A 21135-nucleotide genomic window follows, 5' to 3' on the forward strand; every position below is an offset into this window, starting at 1 on the left:
CTTAGCCTGAATACTAAAATTCTTTTTTATCATTAATAAAATAAAATTCGATAAAAATTGAAAATATTAATTTTTTTAAGATAAAAATTAAAATTGACAAAAAGATAAAATAAAATAATATTTAACAATTCAAGTATTCAAACCAGCATGAAAGACTGAGTTGTTAAGGTTGAGCCTAATCATACATCCTCTTTTATAAAGTTAATAAGTATCCAGATATCATTGTTGACTTAAAAATATTAGAAGCTATTAGAGAAAAGTATTTTTGCATCCTATGTTTGTTTCCTTTTTTAAAAAGTCAATGTTAATAGACGTTGGTCAAATTTATTAGAATGAGGATTATTACACTCATTATAATAAGTTCATGGGTATTCATGCACCTTTTTCACTTAACGATATTAGATACTCCTAGAGAAAAAGTTGCTGAGAATTTTTGCCCTCTAATCCTTTATTTTATATATCTTGGATGCTAATTTTCTAATAACATTAAGGCAATATAAAAAAAATCTTTAAAAATTTTAATGTTGAGGTGTAGGAAACTTATATGCTTGAAAAAAGAAAATTATAGCATATTTTTATTAAATTTTTTAATAAAAATAAAAATCCAACATAATTTTTCCTGTAATTTGATTTAAAAAGAAGAATTACATTCAGATTTCACATAAAAAATTAATTAATATAAGATTTATTGATAATTGAACTAAGGAGATTGACAATATATTATCAATAAATTTTATAATTAATTTTTTTGTATAAAATTTTAATGTAATTATCTCAATTTAAAATGACTGAAGCATTTGTTCAAGACCAAAACCCACTGAGTTGGTGGCCTGGTGCTCCGACTTCGGGCTTCCGAGGCTTTTGCAAGCAGGGCTCCCGTAGCCTTCCTTCCACGCACAACCACCCCCCCTTTTTTTTTTTTCTCTCTCTCGATTTATGTACTAAGTTCTCTTTTTTTTTTTTTTTTTTACCCAACTCTTACCTGTTACCACCAATGTTTTAAACTTCTAGTCTTTTAGAAGCCAGAATGCCAGACTAGACATTAAATTTTTTTTAAAAAAAATCACTGGGTCTCAGATTTTTATAATCTAACTGGTAATGGCTAAATTAGTGATATCAAATTAAATAAAAAATAATATTAAATAAATATAATATAATATAATATAATATATATACACATATAAAAGAAATAAATTTATAATTTGTGCAGTTGTTAATAAAATAATATGACACAATTATAAATCAATATTATAAATTATAATTTTATAACTATCAAACATGAGAAGTTCTTAATTAAATCAGGCATGAAGATTGAGTGGGCTTAAAAGTAAATATACTTATACCTATAACTGAATATCTTTTTAGAAAAATGTCCCAAATCATATTATATATTTTTGGAGAGTTCAAAAATAAAATAAGATTATTCAAAAAATCTAATTTTTTTTTTGAAAAAATTCATAAAAAGGTTCAAAACCACTTGATTTTTCTGAGAACCGCTTAGATTCCTAGCTCAGTTTCAAATTCTGACTCAATGGTGGCTCTACTCTGATCTAACCAAGCTCAAACATGAAAATTTCTTGGTCCAAAACAAGCCGTTAGTAAATCCAGTCAATAGTCCAATCGTTCGGCCCAGTTTGATTCTCAAAACAATGCCTACAACAAATAAGAACCAACCAATCTCACAACGCTTTGGTCCCACAATACCTAAAATTTTCGGCCCCGACTTTGTTTCTCTCACTAGCTTGTAAGCAATGGTTTATCCTGTGTATGGGAAGTAGTTTGTTATGTATGCTGTTAAGGATACGGTCTAGTTAGGCTCGGAAGCGATTTGCCCTAGTAATTGTTGTCCCAAAGTGAAGGAGGGCAGTGTATATATAGACTAAAGACAAAAACTTTAAGATGAAAATGGAGCATTCAAAAATCACATTATAATTGGCATCTTTTAAAGCCAGCTTCTCGCCTCATCAATGCTGTCAATTGATTTTCAACCCCAAAAAAAAGGGTCAATTGAAGGGTAAAGAATGAATTTACAGCTTATAACACCCAAGCAGCTTTTCGTGTTAAATTGCTCATCCCATGACATATTCAATCTGTAGATATCCACAGCCAATGCTAGGTTGGATTATGAGCCTCAATATCAACATGCTTAACACCAGGAACAAGATTCTGGATTTCCTGCTCCAGCCTATCTACCTCACTTCCTAATGCTGTCACTATTTCCGTGCCTGCCACAACTCACCATCGTAAGCATGCAATTACAGAAAGCAGAACATCTCCATTTCTTTATCATCATTTTCCCTCTATTTCCCTAATCATAACGACATAACCATTCACATCATTGCATTAAGTGAATCTATTTCAGCCATAGATTTGATGAATGGTTATGATAGGGAAGGGAAAATGAGGATAAAAAAAGTGAGGTTCCTACTCCGCAATTACTACTCAATCTTGTAAGTATAAATAGGGGTCATATAAAATTTAATACCATAGTCTGACAAAAATTTCAGCTGGCTAGCCTGATCCTCCTGTGCAGCAACCTCATCAAACTGTAAATTATAGATTCATTAAGTTTGGAACCAGGGTACTGCTAAATCAGCAGGGTCAATAGAAAGAAATGCATGGTAATGGAATACATAAAAATCGAACAAAGAAGGGACTTGGTATCATTAGATTGGTTTTCATGCAGCTGAAGTGTTAATGTGAAGGTAATTTTCGAATTTAGACAGTCATAAGCATTATTTGCAACATATCAAACGTGACACATAAGCATTGTCACAAATTTTTTGGGGTTTTTTTCCCCAATGCATATTCCACTGAGTATAAAGAACTCAAAACACTTTACCTAAAGAAACCCAAAAGAAAAGAGAAGAGCTCAAGACAATCCAAACAAAAGAAATGGCTAAGAAATGTGAGAGCTCAATGCAACTTTGGCTCATGCCAAATGCCAGTCAACACAAGCATAACATTAACCTATTCCTGTTTGACTAATATGTAATAAAATGCAAAATTAAGTGAATAAACAATATATTCAGCGAAAGAATATCAACCTTTCTGGCCCACTCCTCACGTCCAGTCCTGTGAAGATAATTTCGTACAACCATCTCTCCATTAAAATCTGTTTCACACAACTAACATAATCAAAAATCATAATGCCCAAGCATAATTATTACAGAAATTACAATACTTAACATGATTATGGATGTAAACATCATAATTTGAATCCAGCATGTACAAGTTCAAATCTGATATTAAAGCTGGAAAAGCATATAAGCATGATACCCAAAATAAAGGAACTGTATGAAACCCAGAAGTTAGAAAAACTCTAACAACTGCAAGATGCATGCTGTCACATGCAAATATAATGAAGAATGTACAAGACTTTTTAAATGTCAATAGCTTCAAACACCATACATGGTGGATCTGAAATAATGAAATCTAAAATTCTATTAACTACATTCAAGATAAGGAAATCAGTTACTACAAGGATATGAAGCATAACCTATTTCTGCTTTAAATCTGAAGAATCCAGGCCCAATAACTTCACTTTTGCAATCATAGATGGCATCTACAACCTAAAGCATACAAGCCTGGAGAAAGTTAAATGAATGACACGTTGATGCATTAAACAATCATCTTCTATTTCAGCAAAAATGTATCACACTTGTACCGGATCATTTTTCAAAAAATGAAGTACTTTCTCCATATCATGGTCATCCATAGCTCTGCCTATCAAAGCATGGCGGTTTCTTTGAATGAGAAATATGGCAACCTGTATAATTGAGCAAGAAATAAGACAATTATATATCAGCCCTATGAGCGCTAACTTAAGCCACTACTACAATACGCAGTCTTCTAATTCCTATTTACCATTCCAAGTAGGTTCCCAACTATGATTGATCCTATGGGATCATAAATAGCATTTCCAGTGGTATTCACTGCAACCAACGATGCCCCAGCAATAGCAAGGCCAGTTACTGCAGCCCCATCCTGCAAATTTGATATCTCAAATATAAGAAGTATCAACAAGGACAGAAAAGTTTTCTTATTGGGGTGTACTGAAAACTACGTAGATAAAGGAATTCAAGTTGCACATCGGAGGGGAGAAATACTAGTATTAGCAATATATGTTCCACCGTTAACAAGTCACTTTCTTCTGAAGCATAATAACTAAAACAGAACATATTATCTTTGCAATGGGGGAGAATGGAAGCTTAACTGCTTAAGATCATAAATTCATAAAGAAAAATATAATGGCTAATTTTTTTAATTATTTCTCCAGAAAAATAGTCCCAATATATGTGATAAGTATCATGCGTCACTCAAAATCCCAATTCCCTTATTTCAATACCCAGTTTTTCCTGTTTAAACCGAAGTATCAGGAACATGTGACAGAAACTAATAGTAAAAAACGCAACAATTTACCTCCGTCATTACTGCAACAGATGTAGGATCATGACCACGCCAGACATAGTCTCTCACTTTCATACCTTCTGCAGCTGCACCTTCCTTGACAGCTTTTATGGCAACAAGAAGAGAGGCGCCTAACCAAAATATAAACTTTAAAAAAGAGAAAAGACCAAAAAGAAAACAGAGAACAAACTAGATCAAGCTAAAATGAATACACCAGTACCTTCAATGAGAAATGAACCACCTATCACCAAAGCTGCCAAATGCATGTTCTCAGGGGGCTGAAAGGGAAACGCTCACAAGTCCGTTAATTAATTGTGAAAAATATGTTAACAAAGAAATAAATCATAAATTAAAGTTATAAATTATGAGATGGAAATTTATAAGATTCGATTTGATCAAGTACCAGTGCGATCCACAAGTTTTGAAACCCATGAACAACAGTAGCACCAGAACCAAGGCAAAATATTCCAACAGCTGATATTAGAGACCAAACAAATCTTTCCTTGGAATAGCCATAACTGTAGAAACACAGTATGTCATTTTACCACACTAATTAAAGATGAAATGAGTGAATATATAATGCACTGAGTGACTAGGTTCAATAGCTATTCGTGGTTATACATCACATGGATGTATGGGCTCTGAATGCATGCGCAGTCATACGCGAGCTAAGAGGTGGGAAAATAGCAAATGTGATTGATAATGCGCAACTCACGGATGAATAGCATCAGGTGCACGCCTTGAACTACTAAGACCATAAGCAAGCAGTGCCTAAAATATAACAGGGATTAGTTTCTCTGCAGTCAATGTTCAATAAAATAAGTTAAAACCCAGGGTAATTTGACAAAGGAATTTATCATACAGTGCCCAACAACATACCTGGTTTGCGAAGTCTGCAATTGAGTGCACAACTTCAGCAAACATAACATGGCTAGAGGAAGCAAACCAAACTCCAAATTTGAGAGAAAATACGAGAAAGTTACACCACAATGCAGTTGTAACAGCCCGCTGACTAAAGAAATGAACAAACAACCAAAAGATAAGAAATATCAGGTGTTGGTAGAATGGATAAAAGATTATCCAACATACAGGCATCAAGGACATGCCATTGCGCTATACTGCAAACTCGTAGGATCCAAGGTAAGTTTCTAAATTACACTTATTGAAACAAGTCAACGCCGAAATGAGCAAGACTAAGTATAACTAAACCTGTGGTGATCATTAAACTCAATCTTCTTAAGTTGTTTTGCCCTTGTAAAAAAACCTACAAAATAGAAGCCATACCAAACATGTTAGAAAATGCGTGCAGGAGGAACTTGAGAACTGGGTGTATAAATATAATGTATTTTTTTTTTAAAAAAAAAAAACATACTGCGATGGAACGAATACTGCCGATAATGGGGGTGATGGAAGTGACGATGACCATCCAACCCCAGAAAGCCAAGCAAAGCGAATCTTTTTGAAGTTGCCGGCGTCGGGAAATTGCCTCGTAACAGTAAATAGGAGCAGGATGGGGCTGGGGCGGCACTGTTATCTCTTGCTCGTGGTAGTTGGTATTGAGAGGTATGAAATAATAAAAGCTGAGAGAAATTAGCGGAACGAAGTGAACATTTGACGATGGGGATGGATGAAAAAGTGTGTTGCTGTGAGCGGCTAAACCGATGCCGAAGAAGAAGGTATGATGTTCGCATGAATGCTCGACAACAACTGTATCTATCGATACAAATTTCTGTCAGGAAAAATTTTCAAACAAAAGGGGGAAAAAATAGAAACGTATGAAAACGAAGATGAGAAAAACAATGATAAGCAGATTAGGGTTTTAGGTTTTGTCGACCAGGAAGAACGAAGCACAGAGATGGAGGGAGAAGGAAGCGGGGTTGGATAATGGTTCACTGGACTACTCCATGGTTTCCCTTTTCTCCTCCCTCTCTCTCACGGTCTTCAAACGGGGATTTGGAAATTAAGAGAGAACAATCATTTAGTCCTTTTAATTTAAAAAAATAATAAAAAAATTTATTTAAATTTTATAAATGATAAATTGATTTTATAAAATAATATAATTTTTTTTGAAATTTTAAAGAATGTTTTTGTTATCAGAGAATTATAAAAAATGACACTTTTATCCTTTATTTATATTAAAAAAATTTATAACTTTTCATTCACAACTTTTATTTATATATTAACAATTTTTTTTGAATTTATAATAATTTAATAGTTATTTGCAAGTCCTATCTACATGTCCTGATATATATTAGGTATTAAAAATTTATAACTTTTGTTTCTATATTTAGATATCAACAACTTTTCTTTTTAAATTTACAACAATTTAATAATCATTCGCAATTTCACATCTGCAAGTCGTAATATACAACAAGTGTTGAAAATTTATGACTTTTTATTTATAACTTTTATTCCTATATTAACAACTTCTATTTATAAATTCACAATAATTCAATACTTATTTGTAACTCTACATATGCAGATCCTGATATGCATCAGGTGTTGAAAATTCGTAACTTTTCATTCACAATTTTTATTCCTATATTAACAATTTTTATTTTTAAATTCTCAACAATTCAATAATCATTCATAACTCTAGACATTTTTGTTTTATTTGAAAGTAATTTGGTCATTTCTTTTAATTCTCTAATGACACAAAAATTTCATGGGACTTTAAGGGAATGATATTAATATGTCATTTTCATAATTTAAATATATTTTTCTGTCATTTTTCCTTAATTTAATCTGATTATATTTATTTTGTCAAAAAATATATGTGTGTATGTGTAAGAGTCACACCCCCAGCCCACTGCTGCGAGTTGTGGATTGGGCCGTGCCACCTCACGGCAACCAAGTCGACTTTCCCCATAGTAGTTCATGGGTTATTCCCTGCACCCATTGCCCTAAGGGAGCCTTCCTTAGCAATGTAGGAGAGGTTGGAGGATCGAACCTGGGAAGGCTCCCTTAGCGCAGTGGGTGCAAGAAATAACTCCTAAACTACTAGGAGGAAAGCCGACTTGGTTGCCGTGAGGTGGCATGGCCCAGTCCATCACTCACAGCAGTGGGCTCGGGGGGTGTGACTATTACATAAAAGGTGTTGAAGTGGTCAATACTCGGAAAAGGTAGACACGAATAAAAGGCATGATCTCGGTAGGAGTTCACCAATGAGAAGGTGTGTACTTTTGATATTCTATAGCACACTGCCAATACTCAATGTTGCCTTACGTATTATGGGCTCAGTGCACTAAAGTGGTTAGTGTATTGAGTGTTCGACACCTCTCAGTGGGGGAGGGAATCCGACATATGAAGTGTGAGGTTGAGTGCCTAGGCCAAGGTAGCCCTCACATGGAGAGTAAGTTAGGTTAGCTTTGGGAGGGAGTTAGCTTTAACTGCTCAGGATTCACATCGAAGGGGCATAGGCGGTTCGGTGGATTAGATCATGCCTTAGATTATGTTTTGTGCCTGTGGAGGTACAAGTAGGTATAAGATTTACCTGTGAGTTAAAGAGTGCCAGGGGCATTCTGTTGGTCATGAAAGGCCATACCGGCCTAGGTCATGCATTCATGCATTTTAAATGGCTAAATTATATACTATGTTGAATTTATTATTCATTTATTTGATTATGGCTTACTTTGTAATAATCAATGTAGATTTCTCTATTACTGAGACTGTGGTTGTCTCACCCCTTTCTTTTCAATATTTTAGGTCCAGGTGAAGGATCCAGTGGTGGACGGAGAAAGGAGCAAAGCTAGGGGTTTGCTTGTGATTTGTAAAGAACTGCAACCCCTTTTTTTGAGCAAATATATTGTAATGTATTTAGGATTAGGGTATCAGTAGAATATGATTATGTATGTGTGTGTGAAAATGTGTGGATTGTGTGCTTGTGTATGAATTTTTGTCTGTTTGTAGACTTGTGACTAAAAAACTTGGTTATGGTGTGTGGTTTTGATGGATTTACTTAGTAGACCAAATTTTTATAACAAATAGATATTTATTTTGATATATATATGATTATACAAACAAATGTAAAGTGGTTGCATTGCAAATGGTGTGCTATGGGCAAACATATACCTTGGATAGAGAGAGTGGGTGCGTGGGCCCCACAAGGAGCTCTAAGCCAAGTGAAAATGTTTAGTATATGTATTTATATAAATACATGGTATTTGGATTGATTTGTGACTACTCTTGTATGATTTATGCATTTTGGGGGTTTAGGGTCCATTTTGAGAAATGGCACCCGGGTGGTCAAATTTTGATGTATGGGGGTTTTCCATCATTTGAATGTTCTATCAGGTGTTTTTAGTCTTATTTGATATGTCCAAAGTGTTCCCACAGGTTTGTGACCATTAAGATGAGATTTGGACAATTTTAAAAATGGTTTTTACCAAAAAGCTGTACTTTTGCATCTGAGTGTCCAAATCTTAATCTAACCGTTAGATTTCTTTAAAATTTGGGTCATAAGTAAAACCTTTTATAAGCTTCATGTGGGATTTGGAATCATGTCGCTTGGATATCGGATGGAGAAACGGCACACTCCAGAATTTGGTCTGGAGGTGCTGTCATGACAACATTTCATTGCTGTCATGACAGCTACAGTAGTTATATTGTAACCTGCACAAAATTTAATCCGTCTGTTAGATCTTTTCAAAATTCGGTATGCTAATAGTATTCTTAAAAAGTGACATGTGGGCTTTGGAATCACTCCGATCGGAGGTCGGGTGATGAAATGGTGCACTCCGGAAGTTGGTCCGGAAGTGCTATCATGACAGTGACAGCAAAAGTAACCAAATTTGTAACATGTCAATTTTTTAATCCGACCGTTGGATCTTTTTAAAATTTGGTACACTTATGGTACCCTTTGAATGTGATGTGTGAGCTTTAAAATTTATTCGATCGAAAATCGGAAGATAGAACGGTGCCTCCCTGAAGTTGACTCAGGAGGGCTATCATGACAGCAATTTAATGCTGTCATGACAGTATATTTTTACCCTTCTTTCGTCTAACTTGCTTCCGTGCGCTATAGGTACAACCTATAAAATTTTTTAAAGGCTTTAAATGTTTAATTTGCAAATTATGTATTTGCTTAGTGATTTAAATGGTTTGTTTTCTAAGTTGGTTTTAGGATTAATTCCTTAACCATACTTAGTTTATTTGAATTGTGTGATTTTTAGATAACACTCAGGGCAAGTGTTACAGTATGTATGTGTATACTGGGGTACCATTGATTAGATTAGATTTTATATTTGAAGAATGTATTTTTGTATAATTTTTTATAAGTACATGGTGATTGATGCTTGATAAGTTTTTTAAACAATGCCAGACTCTTTTGCGAGAAATTAAACACTTTCAACAACTCAATCACGTAAATTCCAATTAGTTTAATTAATTCTTTATCCTTATACTATTATAGATTTTGCTGTATTAAATTTGATTGAGGTGAGTACTTCCTACATACTACAATAGAAAACATTTTCTAAAAATTCTGCTTGAGCTAAGGAATACTCCCTCCATTTAAAAATATAAAAAAATTTTAATTAAATTTTATCCTCAATAAATTAGTTATTTATTTTTAAACTAACTCTATATTTTCATATTTATCACTATTTAACAGAATGTTTCGTTTTAAAATAAATATAAAGTAATTTATTTAATATAGATATTTTTTTAAAAAAATGCAATGATTACACCTTAAAAAATTAAAAATATTTTATATTTTTGAACACCCAACTTTTTAAAAAATATCTTATATCTTTTAACGAAAGAAGTATAACATTAAGTAGGTTTTACTTTTTTATATTTCACTCGAGTAGTTAATGAATGTATTTTGAATAAGTCAATTGTTATATTTATTATAATTAAAAAGATGTGAAAATTCTTAGAAAATTAGGATTTTAATCATTTTTTTTAAACATAAATTAATTAGTAATAACTTATATTAGAGAAAATAAAAAAGTATACCGTGCATATTTTTCTAAGACCAAACAAGTGCACTCACGAAAAGGAGAGCATCAGAACTTAGAAGGGACTCAAGAAACCGCTTATATGGCGTTAAAGGGCAATCTGGCTATGATTTTTGCAAAATCATTTTTGAGATTATATGTTCTTACATGAATTAATTGTTACCCTTGCACAGTTTTTCTTAATTTTGTATTAAAAAAATTGCTTTTATATATACATATATCATAGTATGGAAATTCAAGTTAACTTGTTCAATTGAACTGTTAAACTAATATCTTGACTAATTTAATAAAATATTTTGTTTATAATCAATTTGATTATGGTTCAACAACAATTTTGACCTTTAGCTTTTGAGCTAGTGCCTTAATTAGTTCAATAGCTAATTTGATTTACAATACCTTGATATAAATAAATAAATAAATATATATATATAAAAGTTAAATGGCAATATGAATCCTAAAACATAGGCCTAAGGGTGATTTTTATCATAAACTCATATTTAATATATTTTAAATTCTAAACAATTAAATTTAAAATAATTTACTCCTTATCATTAATTTTAAGCAAATCTTCATTAACCCAAGTATTCTCTCTCTCCCCCTTTTCTCTACCCTTCTCTTCCCTCTCTTTTCATTTTGCTCTCCTCTCACTAAGGATCCACACCATTGTTGCTACCATCACTACCTCACAAATCTCATTCTCCTCCATCATTTCAAAACATCATGTCAACATCACTGTCAAAGGTCACCTCATATCCTCCTTCAAAATCTCAAAGCACATGCTGTTGTTTCATTTCAAACTCTACTTTCCCCCCAAGCCAACTCAACCCCTGTTCCCTTCAATATCACCACCAACAAACCTCTTCTTATTACAAATTTCATTTCATATCTATTTTTTTATTAGCTTGCATTCAAATTGTTATTTAGTTTGTTCTAGTTAATGTTGTAGCAGATGAGTTTCATTAATATTGTTGTTTCAAATTTGTGTATTGGGTTCGAATTTTACTTGCCTAAATACATAAATTCTTAAATTTAATGATCAACGTAGGCCAATCTTATCTTTTTCCTCCTTATTACTCTTTCTTTGATCATTCAAGTTATTGCTGACGTACATTTCCTATGTTATAATATCTTTTGGTGATTGTAATTACATAGAATCTTTGTCTAGTTTTAAGAAGTATCATGGTATTATGTTAACATAACCTGGGAATTCCAACTGTTAATGCATTTGGTGATACAAGCGTATAGGGCAGAGCCAACTTTCAATAATGATCAAGCTCCAAATTTTCCATCAAGTAGGGCTCTTCCTTTAGCACTTTAACAGCACCATAAACCCATTAGTCATTATTCCCCACATCTACAACAACTCTACCATCCTTGCATGCTTCTTTGTCTCGAAGCATAATAAGCCATTAAGAGCTTAAGGGCATAGCAAGAGGATAGTGAAATGAAGAGAGAGGGAGAAGAGAGATAGAATACATGGGTTAATGAAGGTTTGCTTAAAATTAATGATAGAGGTCATATTGTCTCAAGTTTAATTATTCAGGGTTTAAAATATACCAAATACACGTTTAAAATTCAAATCATCCCTAGGCTTATAGTTTAGAGTTCATATCATCATTTAACCCCCCCCACATACACGTGCGCACATATATATCTTCACAAGCCTTATCTTATTATTTGCAAATCATAATTTTTTACCCCATGTACAGTTGACTTTTTTCAAGAAGCGTTGTGTAATATTTACCTTAACATTACCAAAACAACACACGAAATCACGCTATCATAGCAATTAGGACTTGATTAATTCTCTTTTGATTACCAAAATAGAAATGATTAAATAATTCTGAATAAAAATAGTTAAAAATTAGGATCCCATTTGAAAACCCTTTATAAAGTATTTGAGCTCAAACATGTGATCAAAATCAGAGTTTAACATACTTGAGAAGCTCGGGAACAAAATTTGAAAGAAATAAATGAAAAGGGGATAAAACTATAATTTTTCTCAAAAAGAGTCCATCAATCATGACATAAGTGTTATCTGTTGTGATGGATGATATAAAGAGCCTCGTCCCTTATTGTGTCATATGTCACAACGCATTAGGTAGCTTATGATAACCCACTAGGATGAATTTTTGGCATGCATCACTTATTCGCTTGACGCTTGATTAAGGCGATTCAAGTGCTCACATGAAACTTATTTAGTTATCTAGGCACTAGTTTCATTTTAAAATGATATATCATTTAAAAGCTAGATACTGGATGCAAAATGATCATTTTTCTAAAAGTAAAATGCAACCAAGTGTCCTAAAATCAAACCATTTGCCATTATCCTAAATTGATACTTGAACCACGTCCAATGGATTGACAAACACTTGATTAAATAGTTAAACATGCAATAATACAATTGGAACAAGATTTGGCCAGTCAAAAACTCAATTTTCAATCAAAATGAGGCAACTGCCTTAATCATCAAACATTGTACAAATTGGTCATTTCATAATATAACCAAGCTAAATATTATTTATCATGTACTCGTGCTAATATTTTGGCCTCTTATCACTTATGCATCACAAAACACATATCCCTGGCTAAAATACAACACATGAACAACATCCATATCATGCAAGTTCATCCAAAACTACATGCACTCTTAGTTGGCAATTTGATCTCTCTCTCTCTCTCTCTCTCTCTCTCACATTCATTTGCATATAAAACAAAATAATAAGGCTAAACAAAAGCAATTGTGCAACTACTCTTTGCTTGGCTCTTCCCCCTTGCCTCTACCAGCCCTATTACTTATAAAATAGTAACTACAAAATGAGATAGAGTCCTAATAACTAAATAATCTTCACTATCTACTACCAATTAAACTATAGACAAGCATGCAAAGTATGAATTAAATAATTAAATGATGCATAATCTTAGAGTTTCACCCCAATCTCTGCAACTACTTTTGACTGAATCCACCAGCTAACAATATACTAGATTAAGTTTATATGACTAGACTAGTCGAGCTTACCTAATAAGGAAGGCAACTCAGCTAAAGGAGCTGTTGTTACTTTCAAATTACGAATTCCCCCTTTACAATTACTTAGGGTGTCGTATTGCTCCAATCCATACCCTTTCGGGTGATAATAGAACTGCCAAAATAGTAATTAAACACTTGGGCCACGATGTCAATGGTACCATGTGGATTTCATCTACTTCCCTTAAGGTGAACTCCCACCCTCTCACACTAATAATGCCAAACAATGCATTAATGCATCATTACTTACACATATAATTCGTGCATATCTCCATTTCTTAATTAAACATTTATGACTACATGATAGTTTACAAACTCATTTTATAAACCATTTATATATAATATGCTTATATAGATATTTACATAATAAATTAACATTTATTTCACAAAGACTTGTAAATAATCAAATATGTAGATAAACAAGATAGATATTTAGTTACTTTAACCCTTTTATCACTAAGAGGGTTAATGTAGAAATTATTACCCTTCTCTAACTTCCAATTGCTCTGAGAGTATTTAAGCAATAATAATCTACAAGATCCAATATTATATGTCAATTCCTAATTTAACATAGGTACTAAATAGTTCAAATAAGCTATCTTAAACACCTAACTTCTATCTTTGGGCAAATCAAAGTCTTGATAATCTTCCACTAACTTCAAACTCCCATTAGAATTAATCATACCAATTCAAGGTTCCCATAACTCCAAACCTTCCATTTGAAGTTAGGGTTAAACCAAAATCCCAAAACTCATACAATAAACACAATAAAACTACTAATCCTAAATTAATCAACTCTTAACAACCATATTAAAGTCATTAGGTTCATATCAAACCCTTTATTAACTCACAAATCATTTTTTCACATCTCAAAACTAAGAGATATTTGGGTTGAAAAGAAGAGGAGAGAGATATGAAGCTTAACCAAAAGATCAGAGGTCTAATTTAGCTCTAAAGTCCCTCAATATTAAAGCCCTAGCAAAGAAGAAACTCATCCTTCATGTTTTCCCCTTTGTCTTTCTTTCTTTTTTATTTTCTTGATTGAACCCATTTGATTTATTAAAATTGTATGCCATTTGCCGCGGCACACAAGGCCTATGATGAGAATACTTATGCTAACATTTTAGCACCGATACCGTCCTTTCTTCTATCTTATGAAGAGAATTGTTTGAGATGTTACTTCGGTGTTATTTTCTCTTAACACCAGTGCTAAATAATCCTTTCAGAAATTTTCTATTTCTTTCAAAAATATCAAGAATCTTTATCTTTTACATATTGAATTACACCAGTACTGCAAGAACAACACTTGTGTTATGAGCTATCTTCAATGTAACATCAGTGCTAGATCATAATAACATCGGTACTACTTTAAATCTTTGTGCTCTATTTTTCGTATCTCTTTTGAAGGTCAATAGAACTCATCTTTTAATCTTTCTTTTCATCTAAAATTAATTGTGTTCACTCTATATCCTTACTAAATGATATCTAAACTCAATTATCTCCTAGAAGTTTTTCTAGCTGCTAATATTTATTTTGATCACCAAGCTTGCTTTCTGTTATATCAAAACGTATAAACTTCAACCACTTTTGTTGGAAGCATTTAATGTTTTTAGCTATTACTGTACAAAAGAGGAAGTCTCTACCATAAAGCACTGTTCCATTGGCTAGTCCATGAGAGAATTTTAGAGAAGCTCGAGTATTCAAGGAAACTTAAAGCTAAAAGGAAATAGATCACAAGCAACCTCTAACAGAAAAATTTATGAGTCTAACGAATCATTTATGATTATCAACTGTAAATAAGGCTCATTTATGAAACACTAAAGTAAGAGGAACAACAAGAACATTCTGCATTTATTTTGAGTATCAAAGTTTACCTACCTTCTGTGTATTATTTATCGATAAAGAGTTTCATTGATTATATACTTACTCTAAAAGAGAGTTTAAAAGTAACAGTAGTTCATTCTTGAACTTACTCTATTTATCCATATTTTACATCTTCAAAACAAAGAAACTTAAGCTCGAAGACCTTAAGAGGATATATTATTACCTTTGTAAAGGGGAGAGTTTCAGACTTATTGAAAAGTTTGTTTATATATTGTGGCAAACAAGAGCCTAGATTAATCTTAGTAATATAGTTGGAAATCTCAAGAGCTTCCTAGGGACTAAACGTAAACTCAAGTGGTAGGAGTTGAACTAGGAAAAATCATCTGTATCAAGTTCTATCCTTTCAACTCTCGTGATTGGTGATTTCATTCCTTGATCTCACTTATTATTACTGCATTTTATTTAAATTTTTAATTAGCCCAATTCACCCCTCACTTGGGGTATTTACATTTCATTAATCACTCTTTAACTTTGCCATTTTTGGCTTATGTGACATTTACATGAAACCCATGTATAGTATATGTAGGACTTTAATCATATTTGTTAGTATTAATTTGCCTTTAAACTCTTTTTTCAAGAGTGCTAAATACCCTTAAGTATTGTAGAATAAAATTTAATAAATAGTTTAAAATATTAAATATTTTAATATTTAATAATTTAAATATTATTATTTATAAATATCCATCTAAAATTTATAATTTATCTTTTAAATATTAATAGTTCAAAACTAGTTTTATAGAAATTTATAGCTAACTTTTAAATTTTGTGTGAAGATTTGTAAATAATAATAATAATAATATTTATAGATAATAACGTAATAATATGTATGATTAGGACTCTTCTTGAAAGATTCATAATTCTTCTCTTCCATTCCTACATTGGCGATCTATCAGGTTGTGGTTTAAAATTTACATTTTCCTTTGGTGTCCTAGGTAGGTTTAGATCATACCACCCGGTTGGTATTTTGAGGAGCAATTGTTATACAATTAGGGAAATTGAATATTTCATGTAATAATTAAACTTGCCAGATAGTTCACAAATTTATTTGTAAATATTATTATTTACAAATTTTTTCACACAATTTACAAGTCACCTATAAATTTCTATAAAACTAGTTTGAGCTGTGAATATTTAAAAAATAATTTAAACATATCACTTAAACTCTAAAAACTCAGCAAAATTTTCTAAATGTTTGGACAAAATGTTCCAAATTTTTTTAGGTAGCATTTGAATTGGTAAACATAGATTTGAATTTTTGATTTAAAATTTATGTTTAAAATCTAGATATTTAATTTTTTATTTGAATAGTTTTTTAAAAAATTAAATTCAAATTCAAAGACAATAAAATTAGGGGTATGAAAAATGGAAATGGAAATAGAATAAGAGGGTTAGTTGAGCTAATATTTCAAACAATTAGGGTGTTTAAATTGTTAAGAAAATAAAGAGAAAAACATTCTTCATACAACCAAGAGCTATGATGCATGAGTACTGATACGTGTATCATATCCAATACTTCAATATTTTCATTTTTAAAAATATAGGATATGATATGTTTTCGACACGTACATATATATATATATATATAAAATAAAAACATGAAAAATATAATTTTAATTTAGAAAAAATCTAAAATAGCACACATATATAATCCTATAAAATAATATCAAGTAAAATATAATCATTAGTTGTACTTTTATTCTAACTATACCTAATTGTCTATTGCTTAGTCTCTACTAATAATTTTTAACCTAGAGTTTAAATGCCAAAATATTATATTCCTATGTTTTTAAAATTTAAAAAGGTATAATTTTTATCTTTTTATTGTATCTAACACTTATTTTTAAGGAAAATATAATCTTTGATTTTAAAAGAAAATCAAAAAAATATATTAGGAATAAAAAAGATTAATATCACAATATTTAGCAAAATTTAATTTCTTAAAAATATTTTTGAAGTATTGGCTTTAAAGTACTAACTCCCAATATAAAAGTATCAGATACTTATCGAGAATAAAAAACATTTTAAATTAAAAAAATATTTCAATACTCTACAAATACATATAGAAGAAGCATCAGCGAGTATCTCCAATATTGATACTTGAGGCAATTTGAAGTATCGTTACTTCATAAATCAAGAGCAATATGCTCATACAAAATCATTAACTAAGAGCATCAAGCTCAAACTAATCAACCCTTAACTAAAGGGCGATGAATAACCCCCAAACTATGGGGATTAATCATGAGGGATTATAATGAACTTACCCACTTTAATGTCTAACCTTCAACCATAAATATAAGTTTACCTATATAACTAGTTATGATTAACAACTAACCGTGATTAACAATTAATCAATATCCCAACATAAATCATTTAAAATTACAGGAAAAACATAATAAAATATGGATTTGGGTCAAGATCATATCTAAATTCATAAATTTTTATATATTCAAGTGATGAATGTGGATCAAATCTAAATCACCTTATGTTCAATTGTAACATTAATTATTGGAAAGCAATTATAAAATCAATCATTCAACACATTAGAAGGCAATAGAGTAGCCAATGACTTTATAGTCTAATGCCATGTAAGTTTTCCCTATAAGTGCAAGATTACAAGTTTGATCTCGCTTATAATCTCAAGTTGTTAATGCCCATCCCTCTATTTTTTTTAAAAAAAGAAGGTGATAGAGTAATATGCTATGAACTTCTCAACTTTGCTGGTGATAATTTTAAGGATTGATGGAGCTTTAGTGTTAATTCTTTGCTCAATGGTGAATAGGTAAAGTGAAAAGAAGAAAAAAATCCTTCCTTTTTTTCCAAAAGCAAATTAGTTTATCTAGAGAATGCTACTCTAAAATTGTTTGTCCTAACACAAAATGCAAAAGTATTGTCTCAGACTAGAGCTTTAGTGTTTTGGCATTATGTCAATGCGAGCTTGTCATCTCAGACTAGAGGTGGAAATAGGTTAGGCTAGGTCAAGTTTTAGCTAAATAGGCCTGAGCCTATAACATAGGCCTCAAGTTTGAGCCTGTATTCAGGCTTTTTTAGAGGCTTAGGCCTGAGCTTGTGATGGGCCTAGCCTAACATGAAGCTTTTTTAAAGGCTTACTTTATATGTAGGCTTTTAAAAAGGGTTTTGAATTTAGGCCTTAAAATCTTTAAATAGGCATTGAGCCTATCAAAACCTATATTTTTATGTAAGTTTTAAAGCCTATTTAAAGCCTACATATAATTAAAATAAAATTAAAACCTATAATAAATCTAAATAAAACATATTTTAAATTTTTTTTTTGAGAAAATATATTTTAAAAAGTTAAACCCAAAATTTAGTAACAATAGAATGCAACTAAAATGAAATAATCATTGACAAGAAGTTAGCAACAATACAATCCAACAAACAATGTTCATAACCAATTCAAGCAAAAACACACGATATAACTAAAATCTAACAATAACAACAAGACAAGATAGAAAGTAATATCAAGCCATCTAGTACCAAAAGACAACAATACCAATCAAGACTTTAATATAATCTCATCTTGTTCATATGACTCCTACACAATAAAAGAATGAATTGGAAATAAATAACTAATCCAGTACATGTCCAATCAATAATGCAACAAGTATTAAAAAAATAGATTTTACCTTATATTTTCTCTTCAAATCCTTTTTGTGGCGAAGCCAATCCTTGCCAAAAATAAGAACTTCAATAGATTCTTCATTTAATCTAGCACGATATTCATCAATCACCCTTCCCCCAATACTAAATGTGGATTCTAATGCCATAATTGAGATAGGGACAGCTAATATATCGGCTGTCATCTTTGATAAAACTTTAAACTTTACATTATTGTTCTTCCACTACTCTAAGGCATAAAAGGATGAAGAAGAATTAAGAGATGGGATATAAGGATCATCATCAATATATATTTCCAACTCTAATTTGGAAGGAGAAATTGAGTGCCTTTAATGAACCATGTTCAACATTCGTTGCATTCCTTTATCTTTTTGTTGGGCAATAGAATCTGTCAAGGCAATGCCATCAACATTCACTTCATTAGTAGAAGAGGTTGAGTCATCTCTATACAAGTCCATGTATTTAAGATATAATTCCTCCAGTGCCTTTTTCACCTTTTTAACATTTCGCTTAGCCTCGCTTTCTGGTTTATATACCAAGGGAAAACTTATTTCAATAACATTAAATTTGATCCTTGGATTCAAAACACTTACAATAAACATCAATAAGTTGACTTCCCTTAATATTTATCAAATGTTTCTTTCATAGTTACTGTCATCTTACTCATGAACAAGTCAAAATATTTTAATGCATCATCAATCATTTATTTTACCTTATAAACTTCAACAAGATATAAGTTGGAGGTAGGGTATTCACTACCTGAGATAACATGAGTGGCATCATTAAAAACTTCTAAGAGATCACATACCTCCTCAATCTTTTCCCAATCCTCAAAGGATGATGCATAATTATAATGTGACTCTTTTAAATTATAAGTTGAAAAGGCATGCTTAAATTTCATTACAGTGGTCAACATCAAGAATATAGAGTTCCATCTTGTAGGACAATCAAGAACAAGTTTAAATTTTTTAAACCCCTGAAACTCAACTACTTCACAAAAGATTTCAATTTGCATCTGAGACGTTTATAAACTTAACACTTTCACAAACACTGTGAATGATATCTATAATCTTGATAACTCCATCTTGCACCAACAAATTCAAAATATGTGCGCAGCACCTAACATGAAATAGTTGCCTACCAAGAACCAGCTTGTTCTCTTTCAAATTTTACATGCAAGAATCATTATCAAAAGAAATAGAGAATACCTAGTTCTCAATGCCCCATGATCTTAGACATTTGAAAATGGCATTTGCTATATCTATTCCTCACCTTAGAGTGGGCATTTTGACAAAATTCAAAACTCTCTTTTGAAGATTCTAGCTTGCGTTAATAAAATGACCAATAACAACCATATATTCATCTATTTGATGACTCAACTTCCACATGTCTGTGGTAATGCTAACCTTACTCACATTCTTTAAGATATTTTTTATGGTATTCTTCTCAATCTCATACAATTACAAGCAATGATTTCTTGCTATCTTATGAATGATTTTTCTAAAATCTGAATTTGCATATTTGAAAGCCCACATCCAAATTTCATCTTCTACCACACTAAAAGAACGCTCATGCACCATAATAGCACTAGCAATGATTTCTCTCATCTTTTAACTGGAATATTTAGACCCAAAAAAAAAAAAAAGATTGCTTCCTAATTCACTAGATGGGTGAAATTGTAAAGTAGTTTGCTTATTTTGGCAAGAAATAGCCAACTTTCTATGCAAGCAAACCTCTTCTATCTTTTAAGATGGCTACTGTTAGCACTACTCCCAACAGTAGATAGTTTTTCCTTATAATACAAACACATTGCTTTCTTGAACCATCAGCAAGTTGAATTTCTTCAAATTCATTCCATATTGATGAAGTTTTTTGCCCTTTTTTGTGATAACACAATCTTCACCATCTCTATGGAGTTGTTCATGCTATGTGGTAATGTTGTTAGTGTTATTTTTTACTGGATGAGTTGATCTAGTAATTGATGGAGGTGTAACATGATCCTTAAATTGCTGTTCAAGTTGAGCTCCTTGAGGATGAATAGATTCAATTGTATTGTTGTTGCTATCCATTATAACACAACACTACCAAATGGCAACCTAAGAATGAAACTTTAATTATAATTAGAAGTTAATATAATATAATAATATATATAATATAAAAATAATGTTGGAGAGAGTTGAAGACCGAGGCAGCTTTTAATAAATAAGTAAAGAGGCATTT

The 21135-nt window shown here is 31.5% G+C and overlaps 1 protein-coding gene across 1 annotated transcript; it reads right to left on the reverse strand.

The window, feature by feature from the left end:
* Positions 1 to 1893: 1893 nt before the first annotated feature.
* Positions 1894 to 6354, reverse strand: LOC129289816 (metal tolerance protein C4). Its single transcript, XM_054926580.1, has 13 exons — positions 5783 to 6354; positions 5620 to 5674; positions 5290 to 5422; positions 5126 to 5181; positions 4814 to 4928; positions 4631 to 4688; positions 4423 to 4541; positions 3868 to 3987; positions 3668 to 3769; positions 3500 to 3572; positions 3048 to 3115; positions 2486 to 2546; positions 1894 to 2225 (listed from the first exon to the last, which is right to left on the reverse strand). The coding sequence occupies exons 1-13, from the start codon at positions 6099 to 6101 to the stop codon at positions 2113 to 2115; spliced, it is 1392 nt and encodes a 463-aa protein (XP_054782555.1). The 5' UTR covers positions 6102 to 6354; the 3' UTR covers positions 1894 to 2112.
* Between the last annotated feature and the right edge of the window lie 14781 nt (positions 6355 to 21135).

This window comes from Prosopis cineraria, unplaced genomic scaffold, assembly GCF_029017545.1.
Source record: "Prosopis cineraria cultivar Desert tree isolate PC_DT_omini unplaced genomic scaffold, ASM2901754v1 PC13, whole genome shotgun sequence".
In the NCBI taxonomy this organism is placed as follows: Eukaryota; Viridiplantae; Streptophyta; class Magnoliopsida; order Fabales; family Fabaceae; genus Prosopis; species Prosopis cineraria.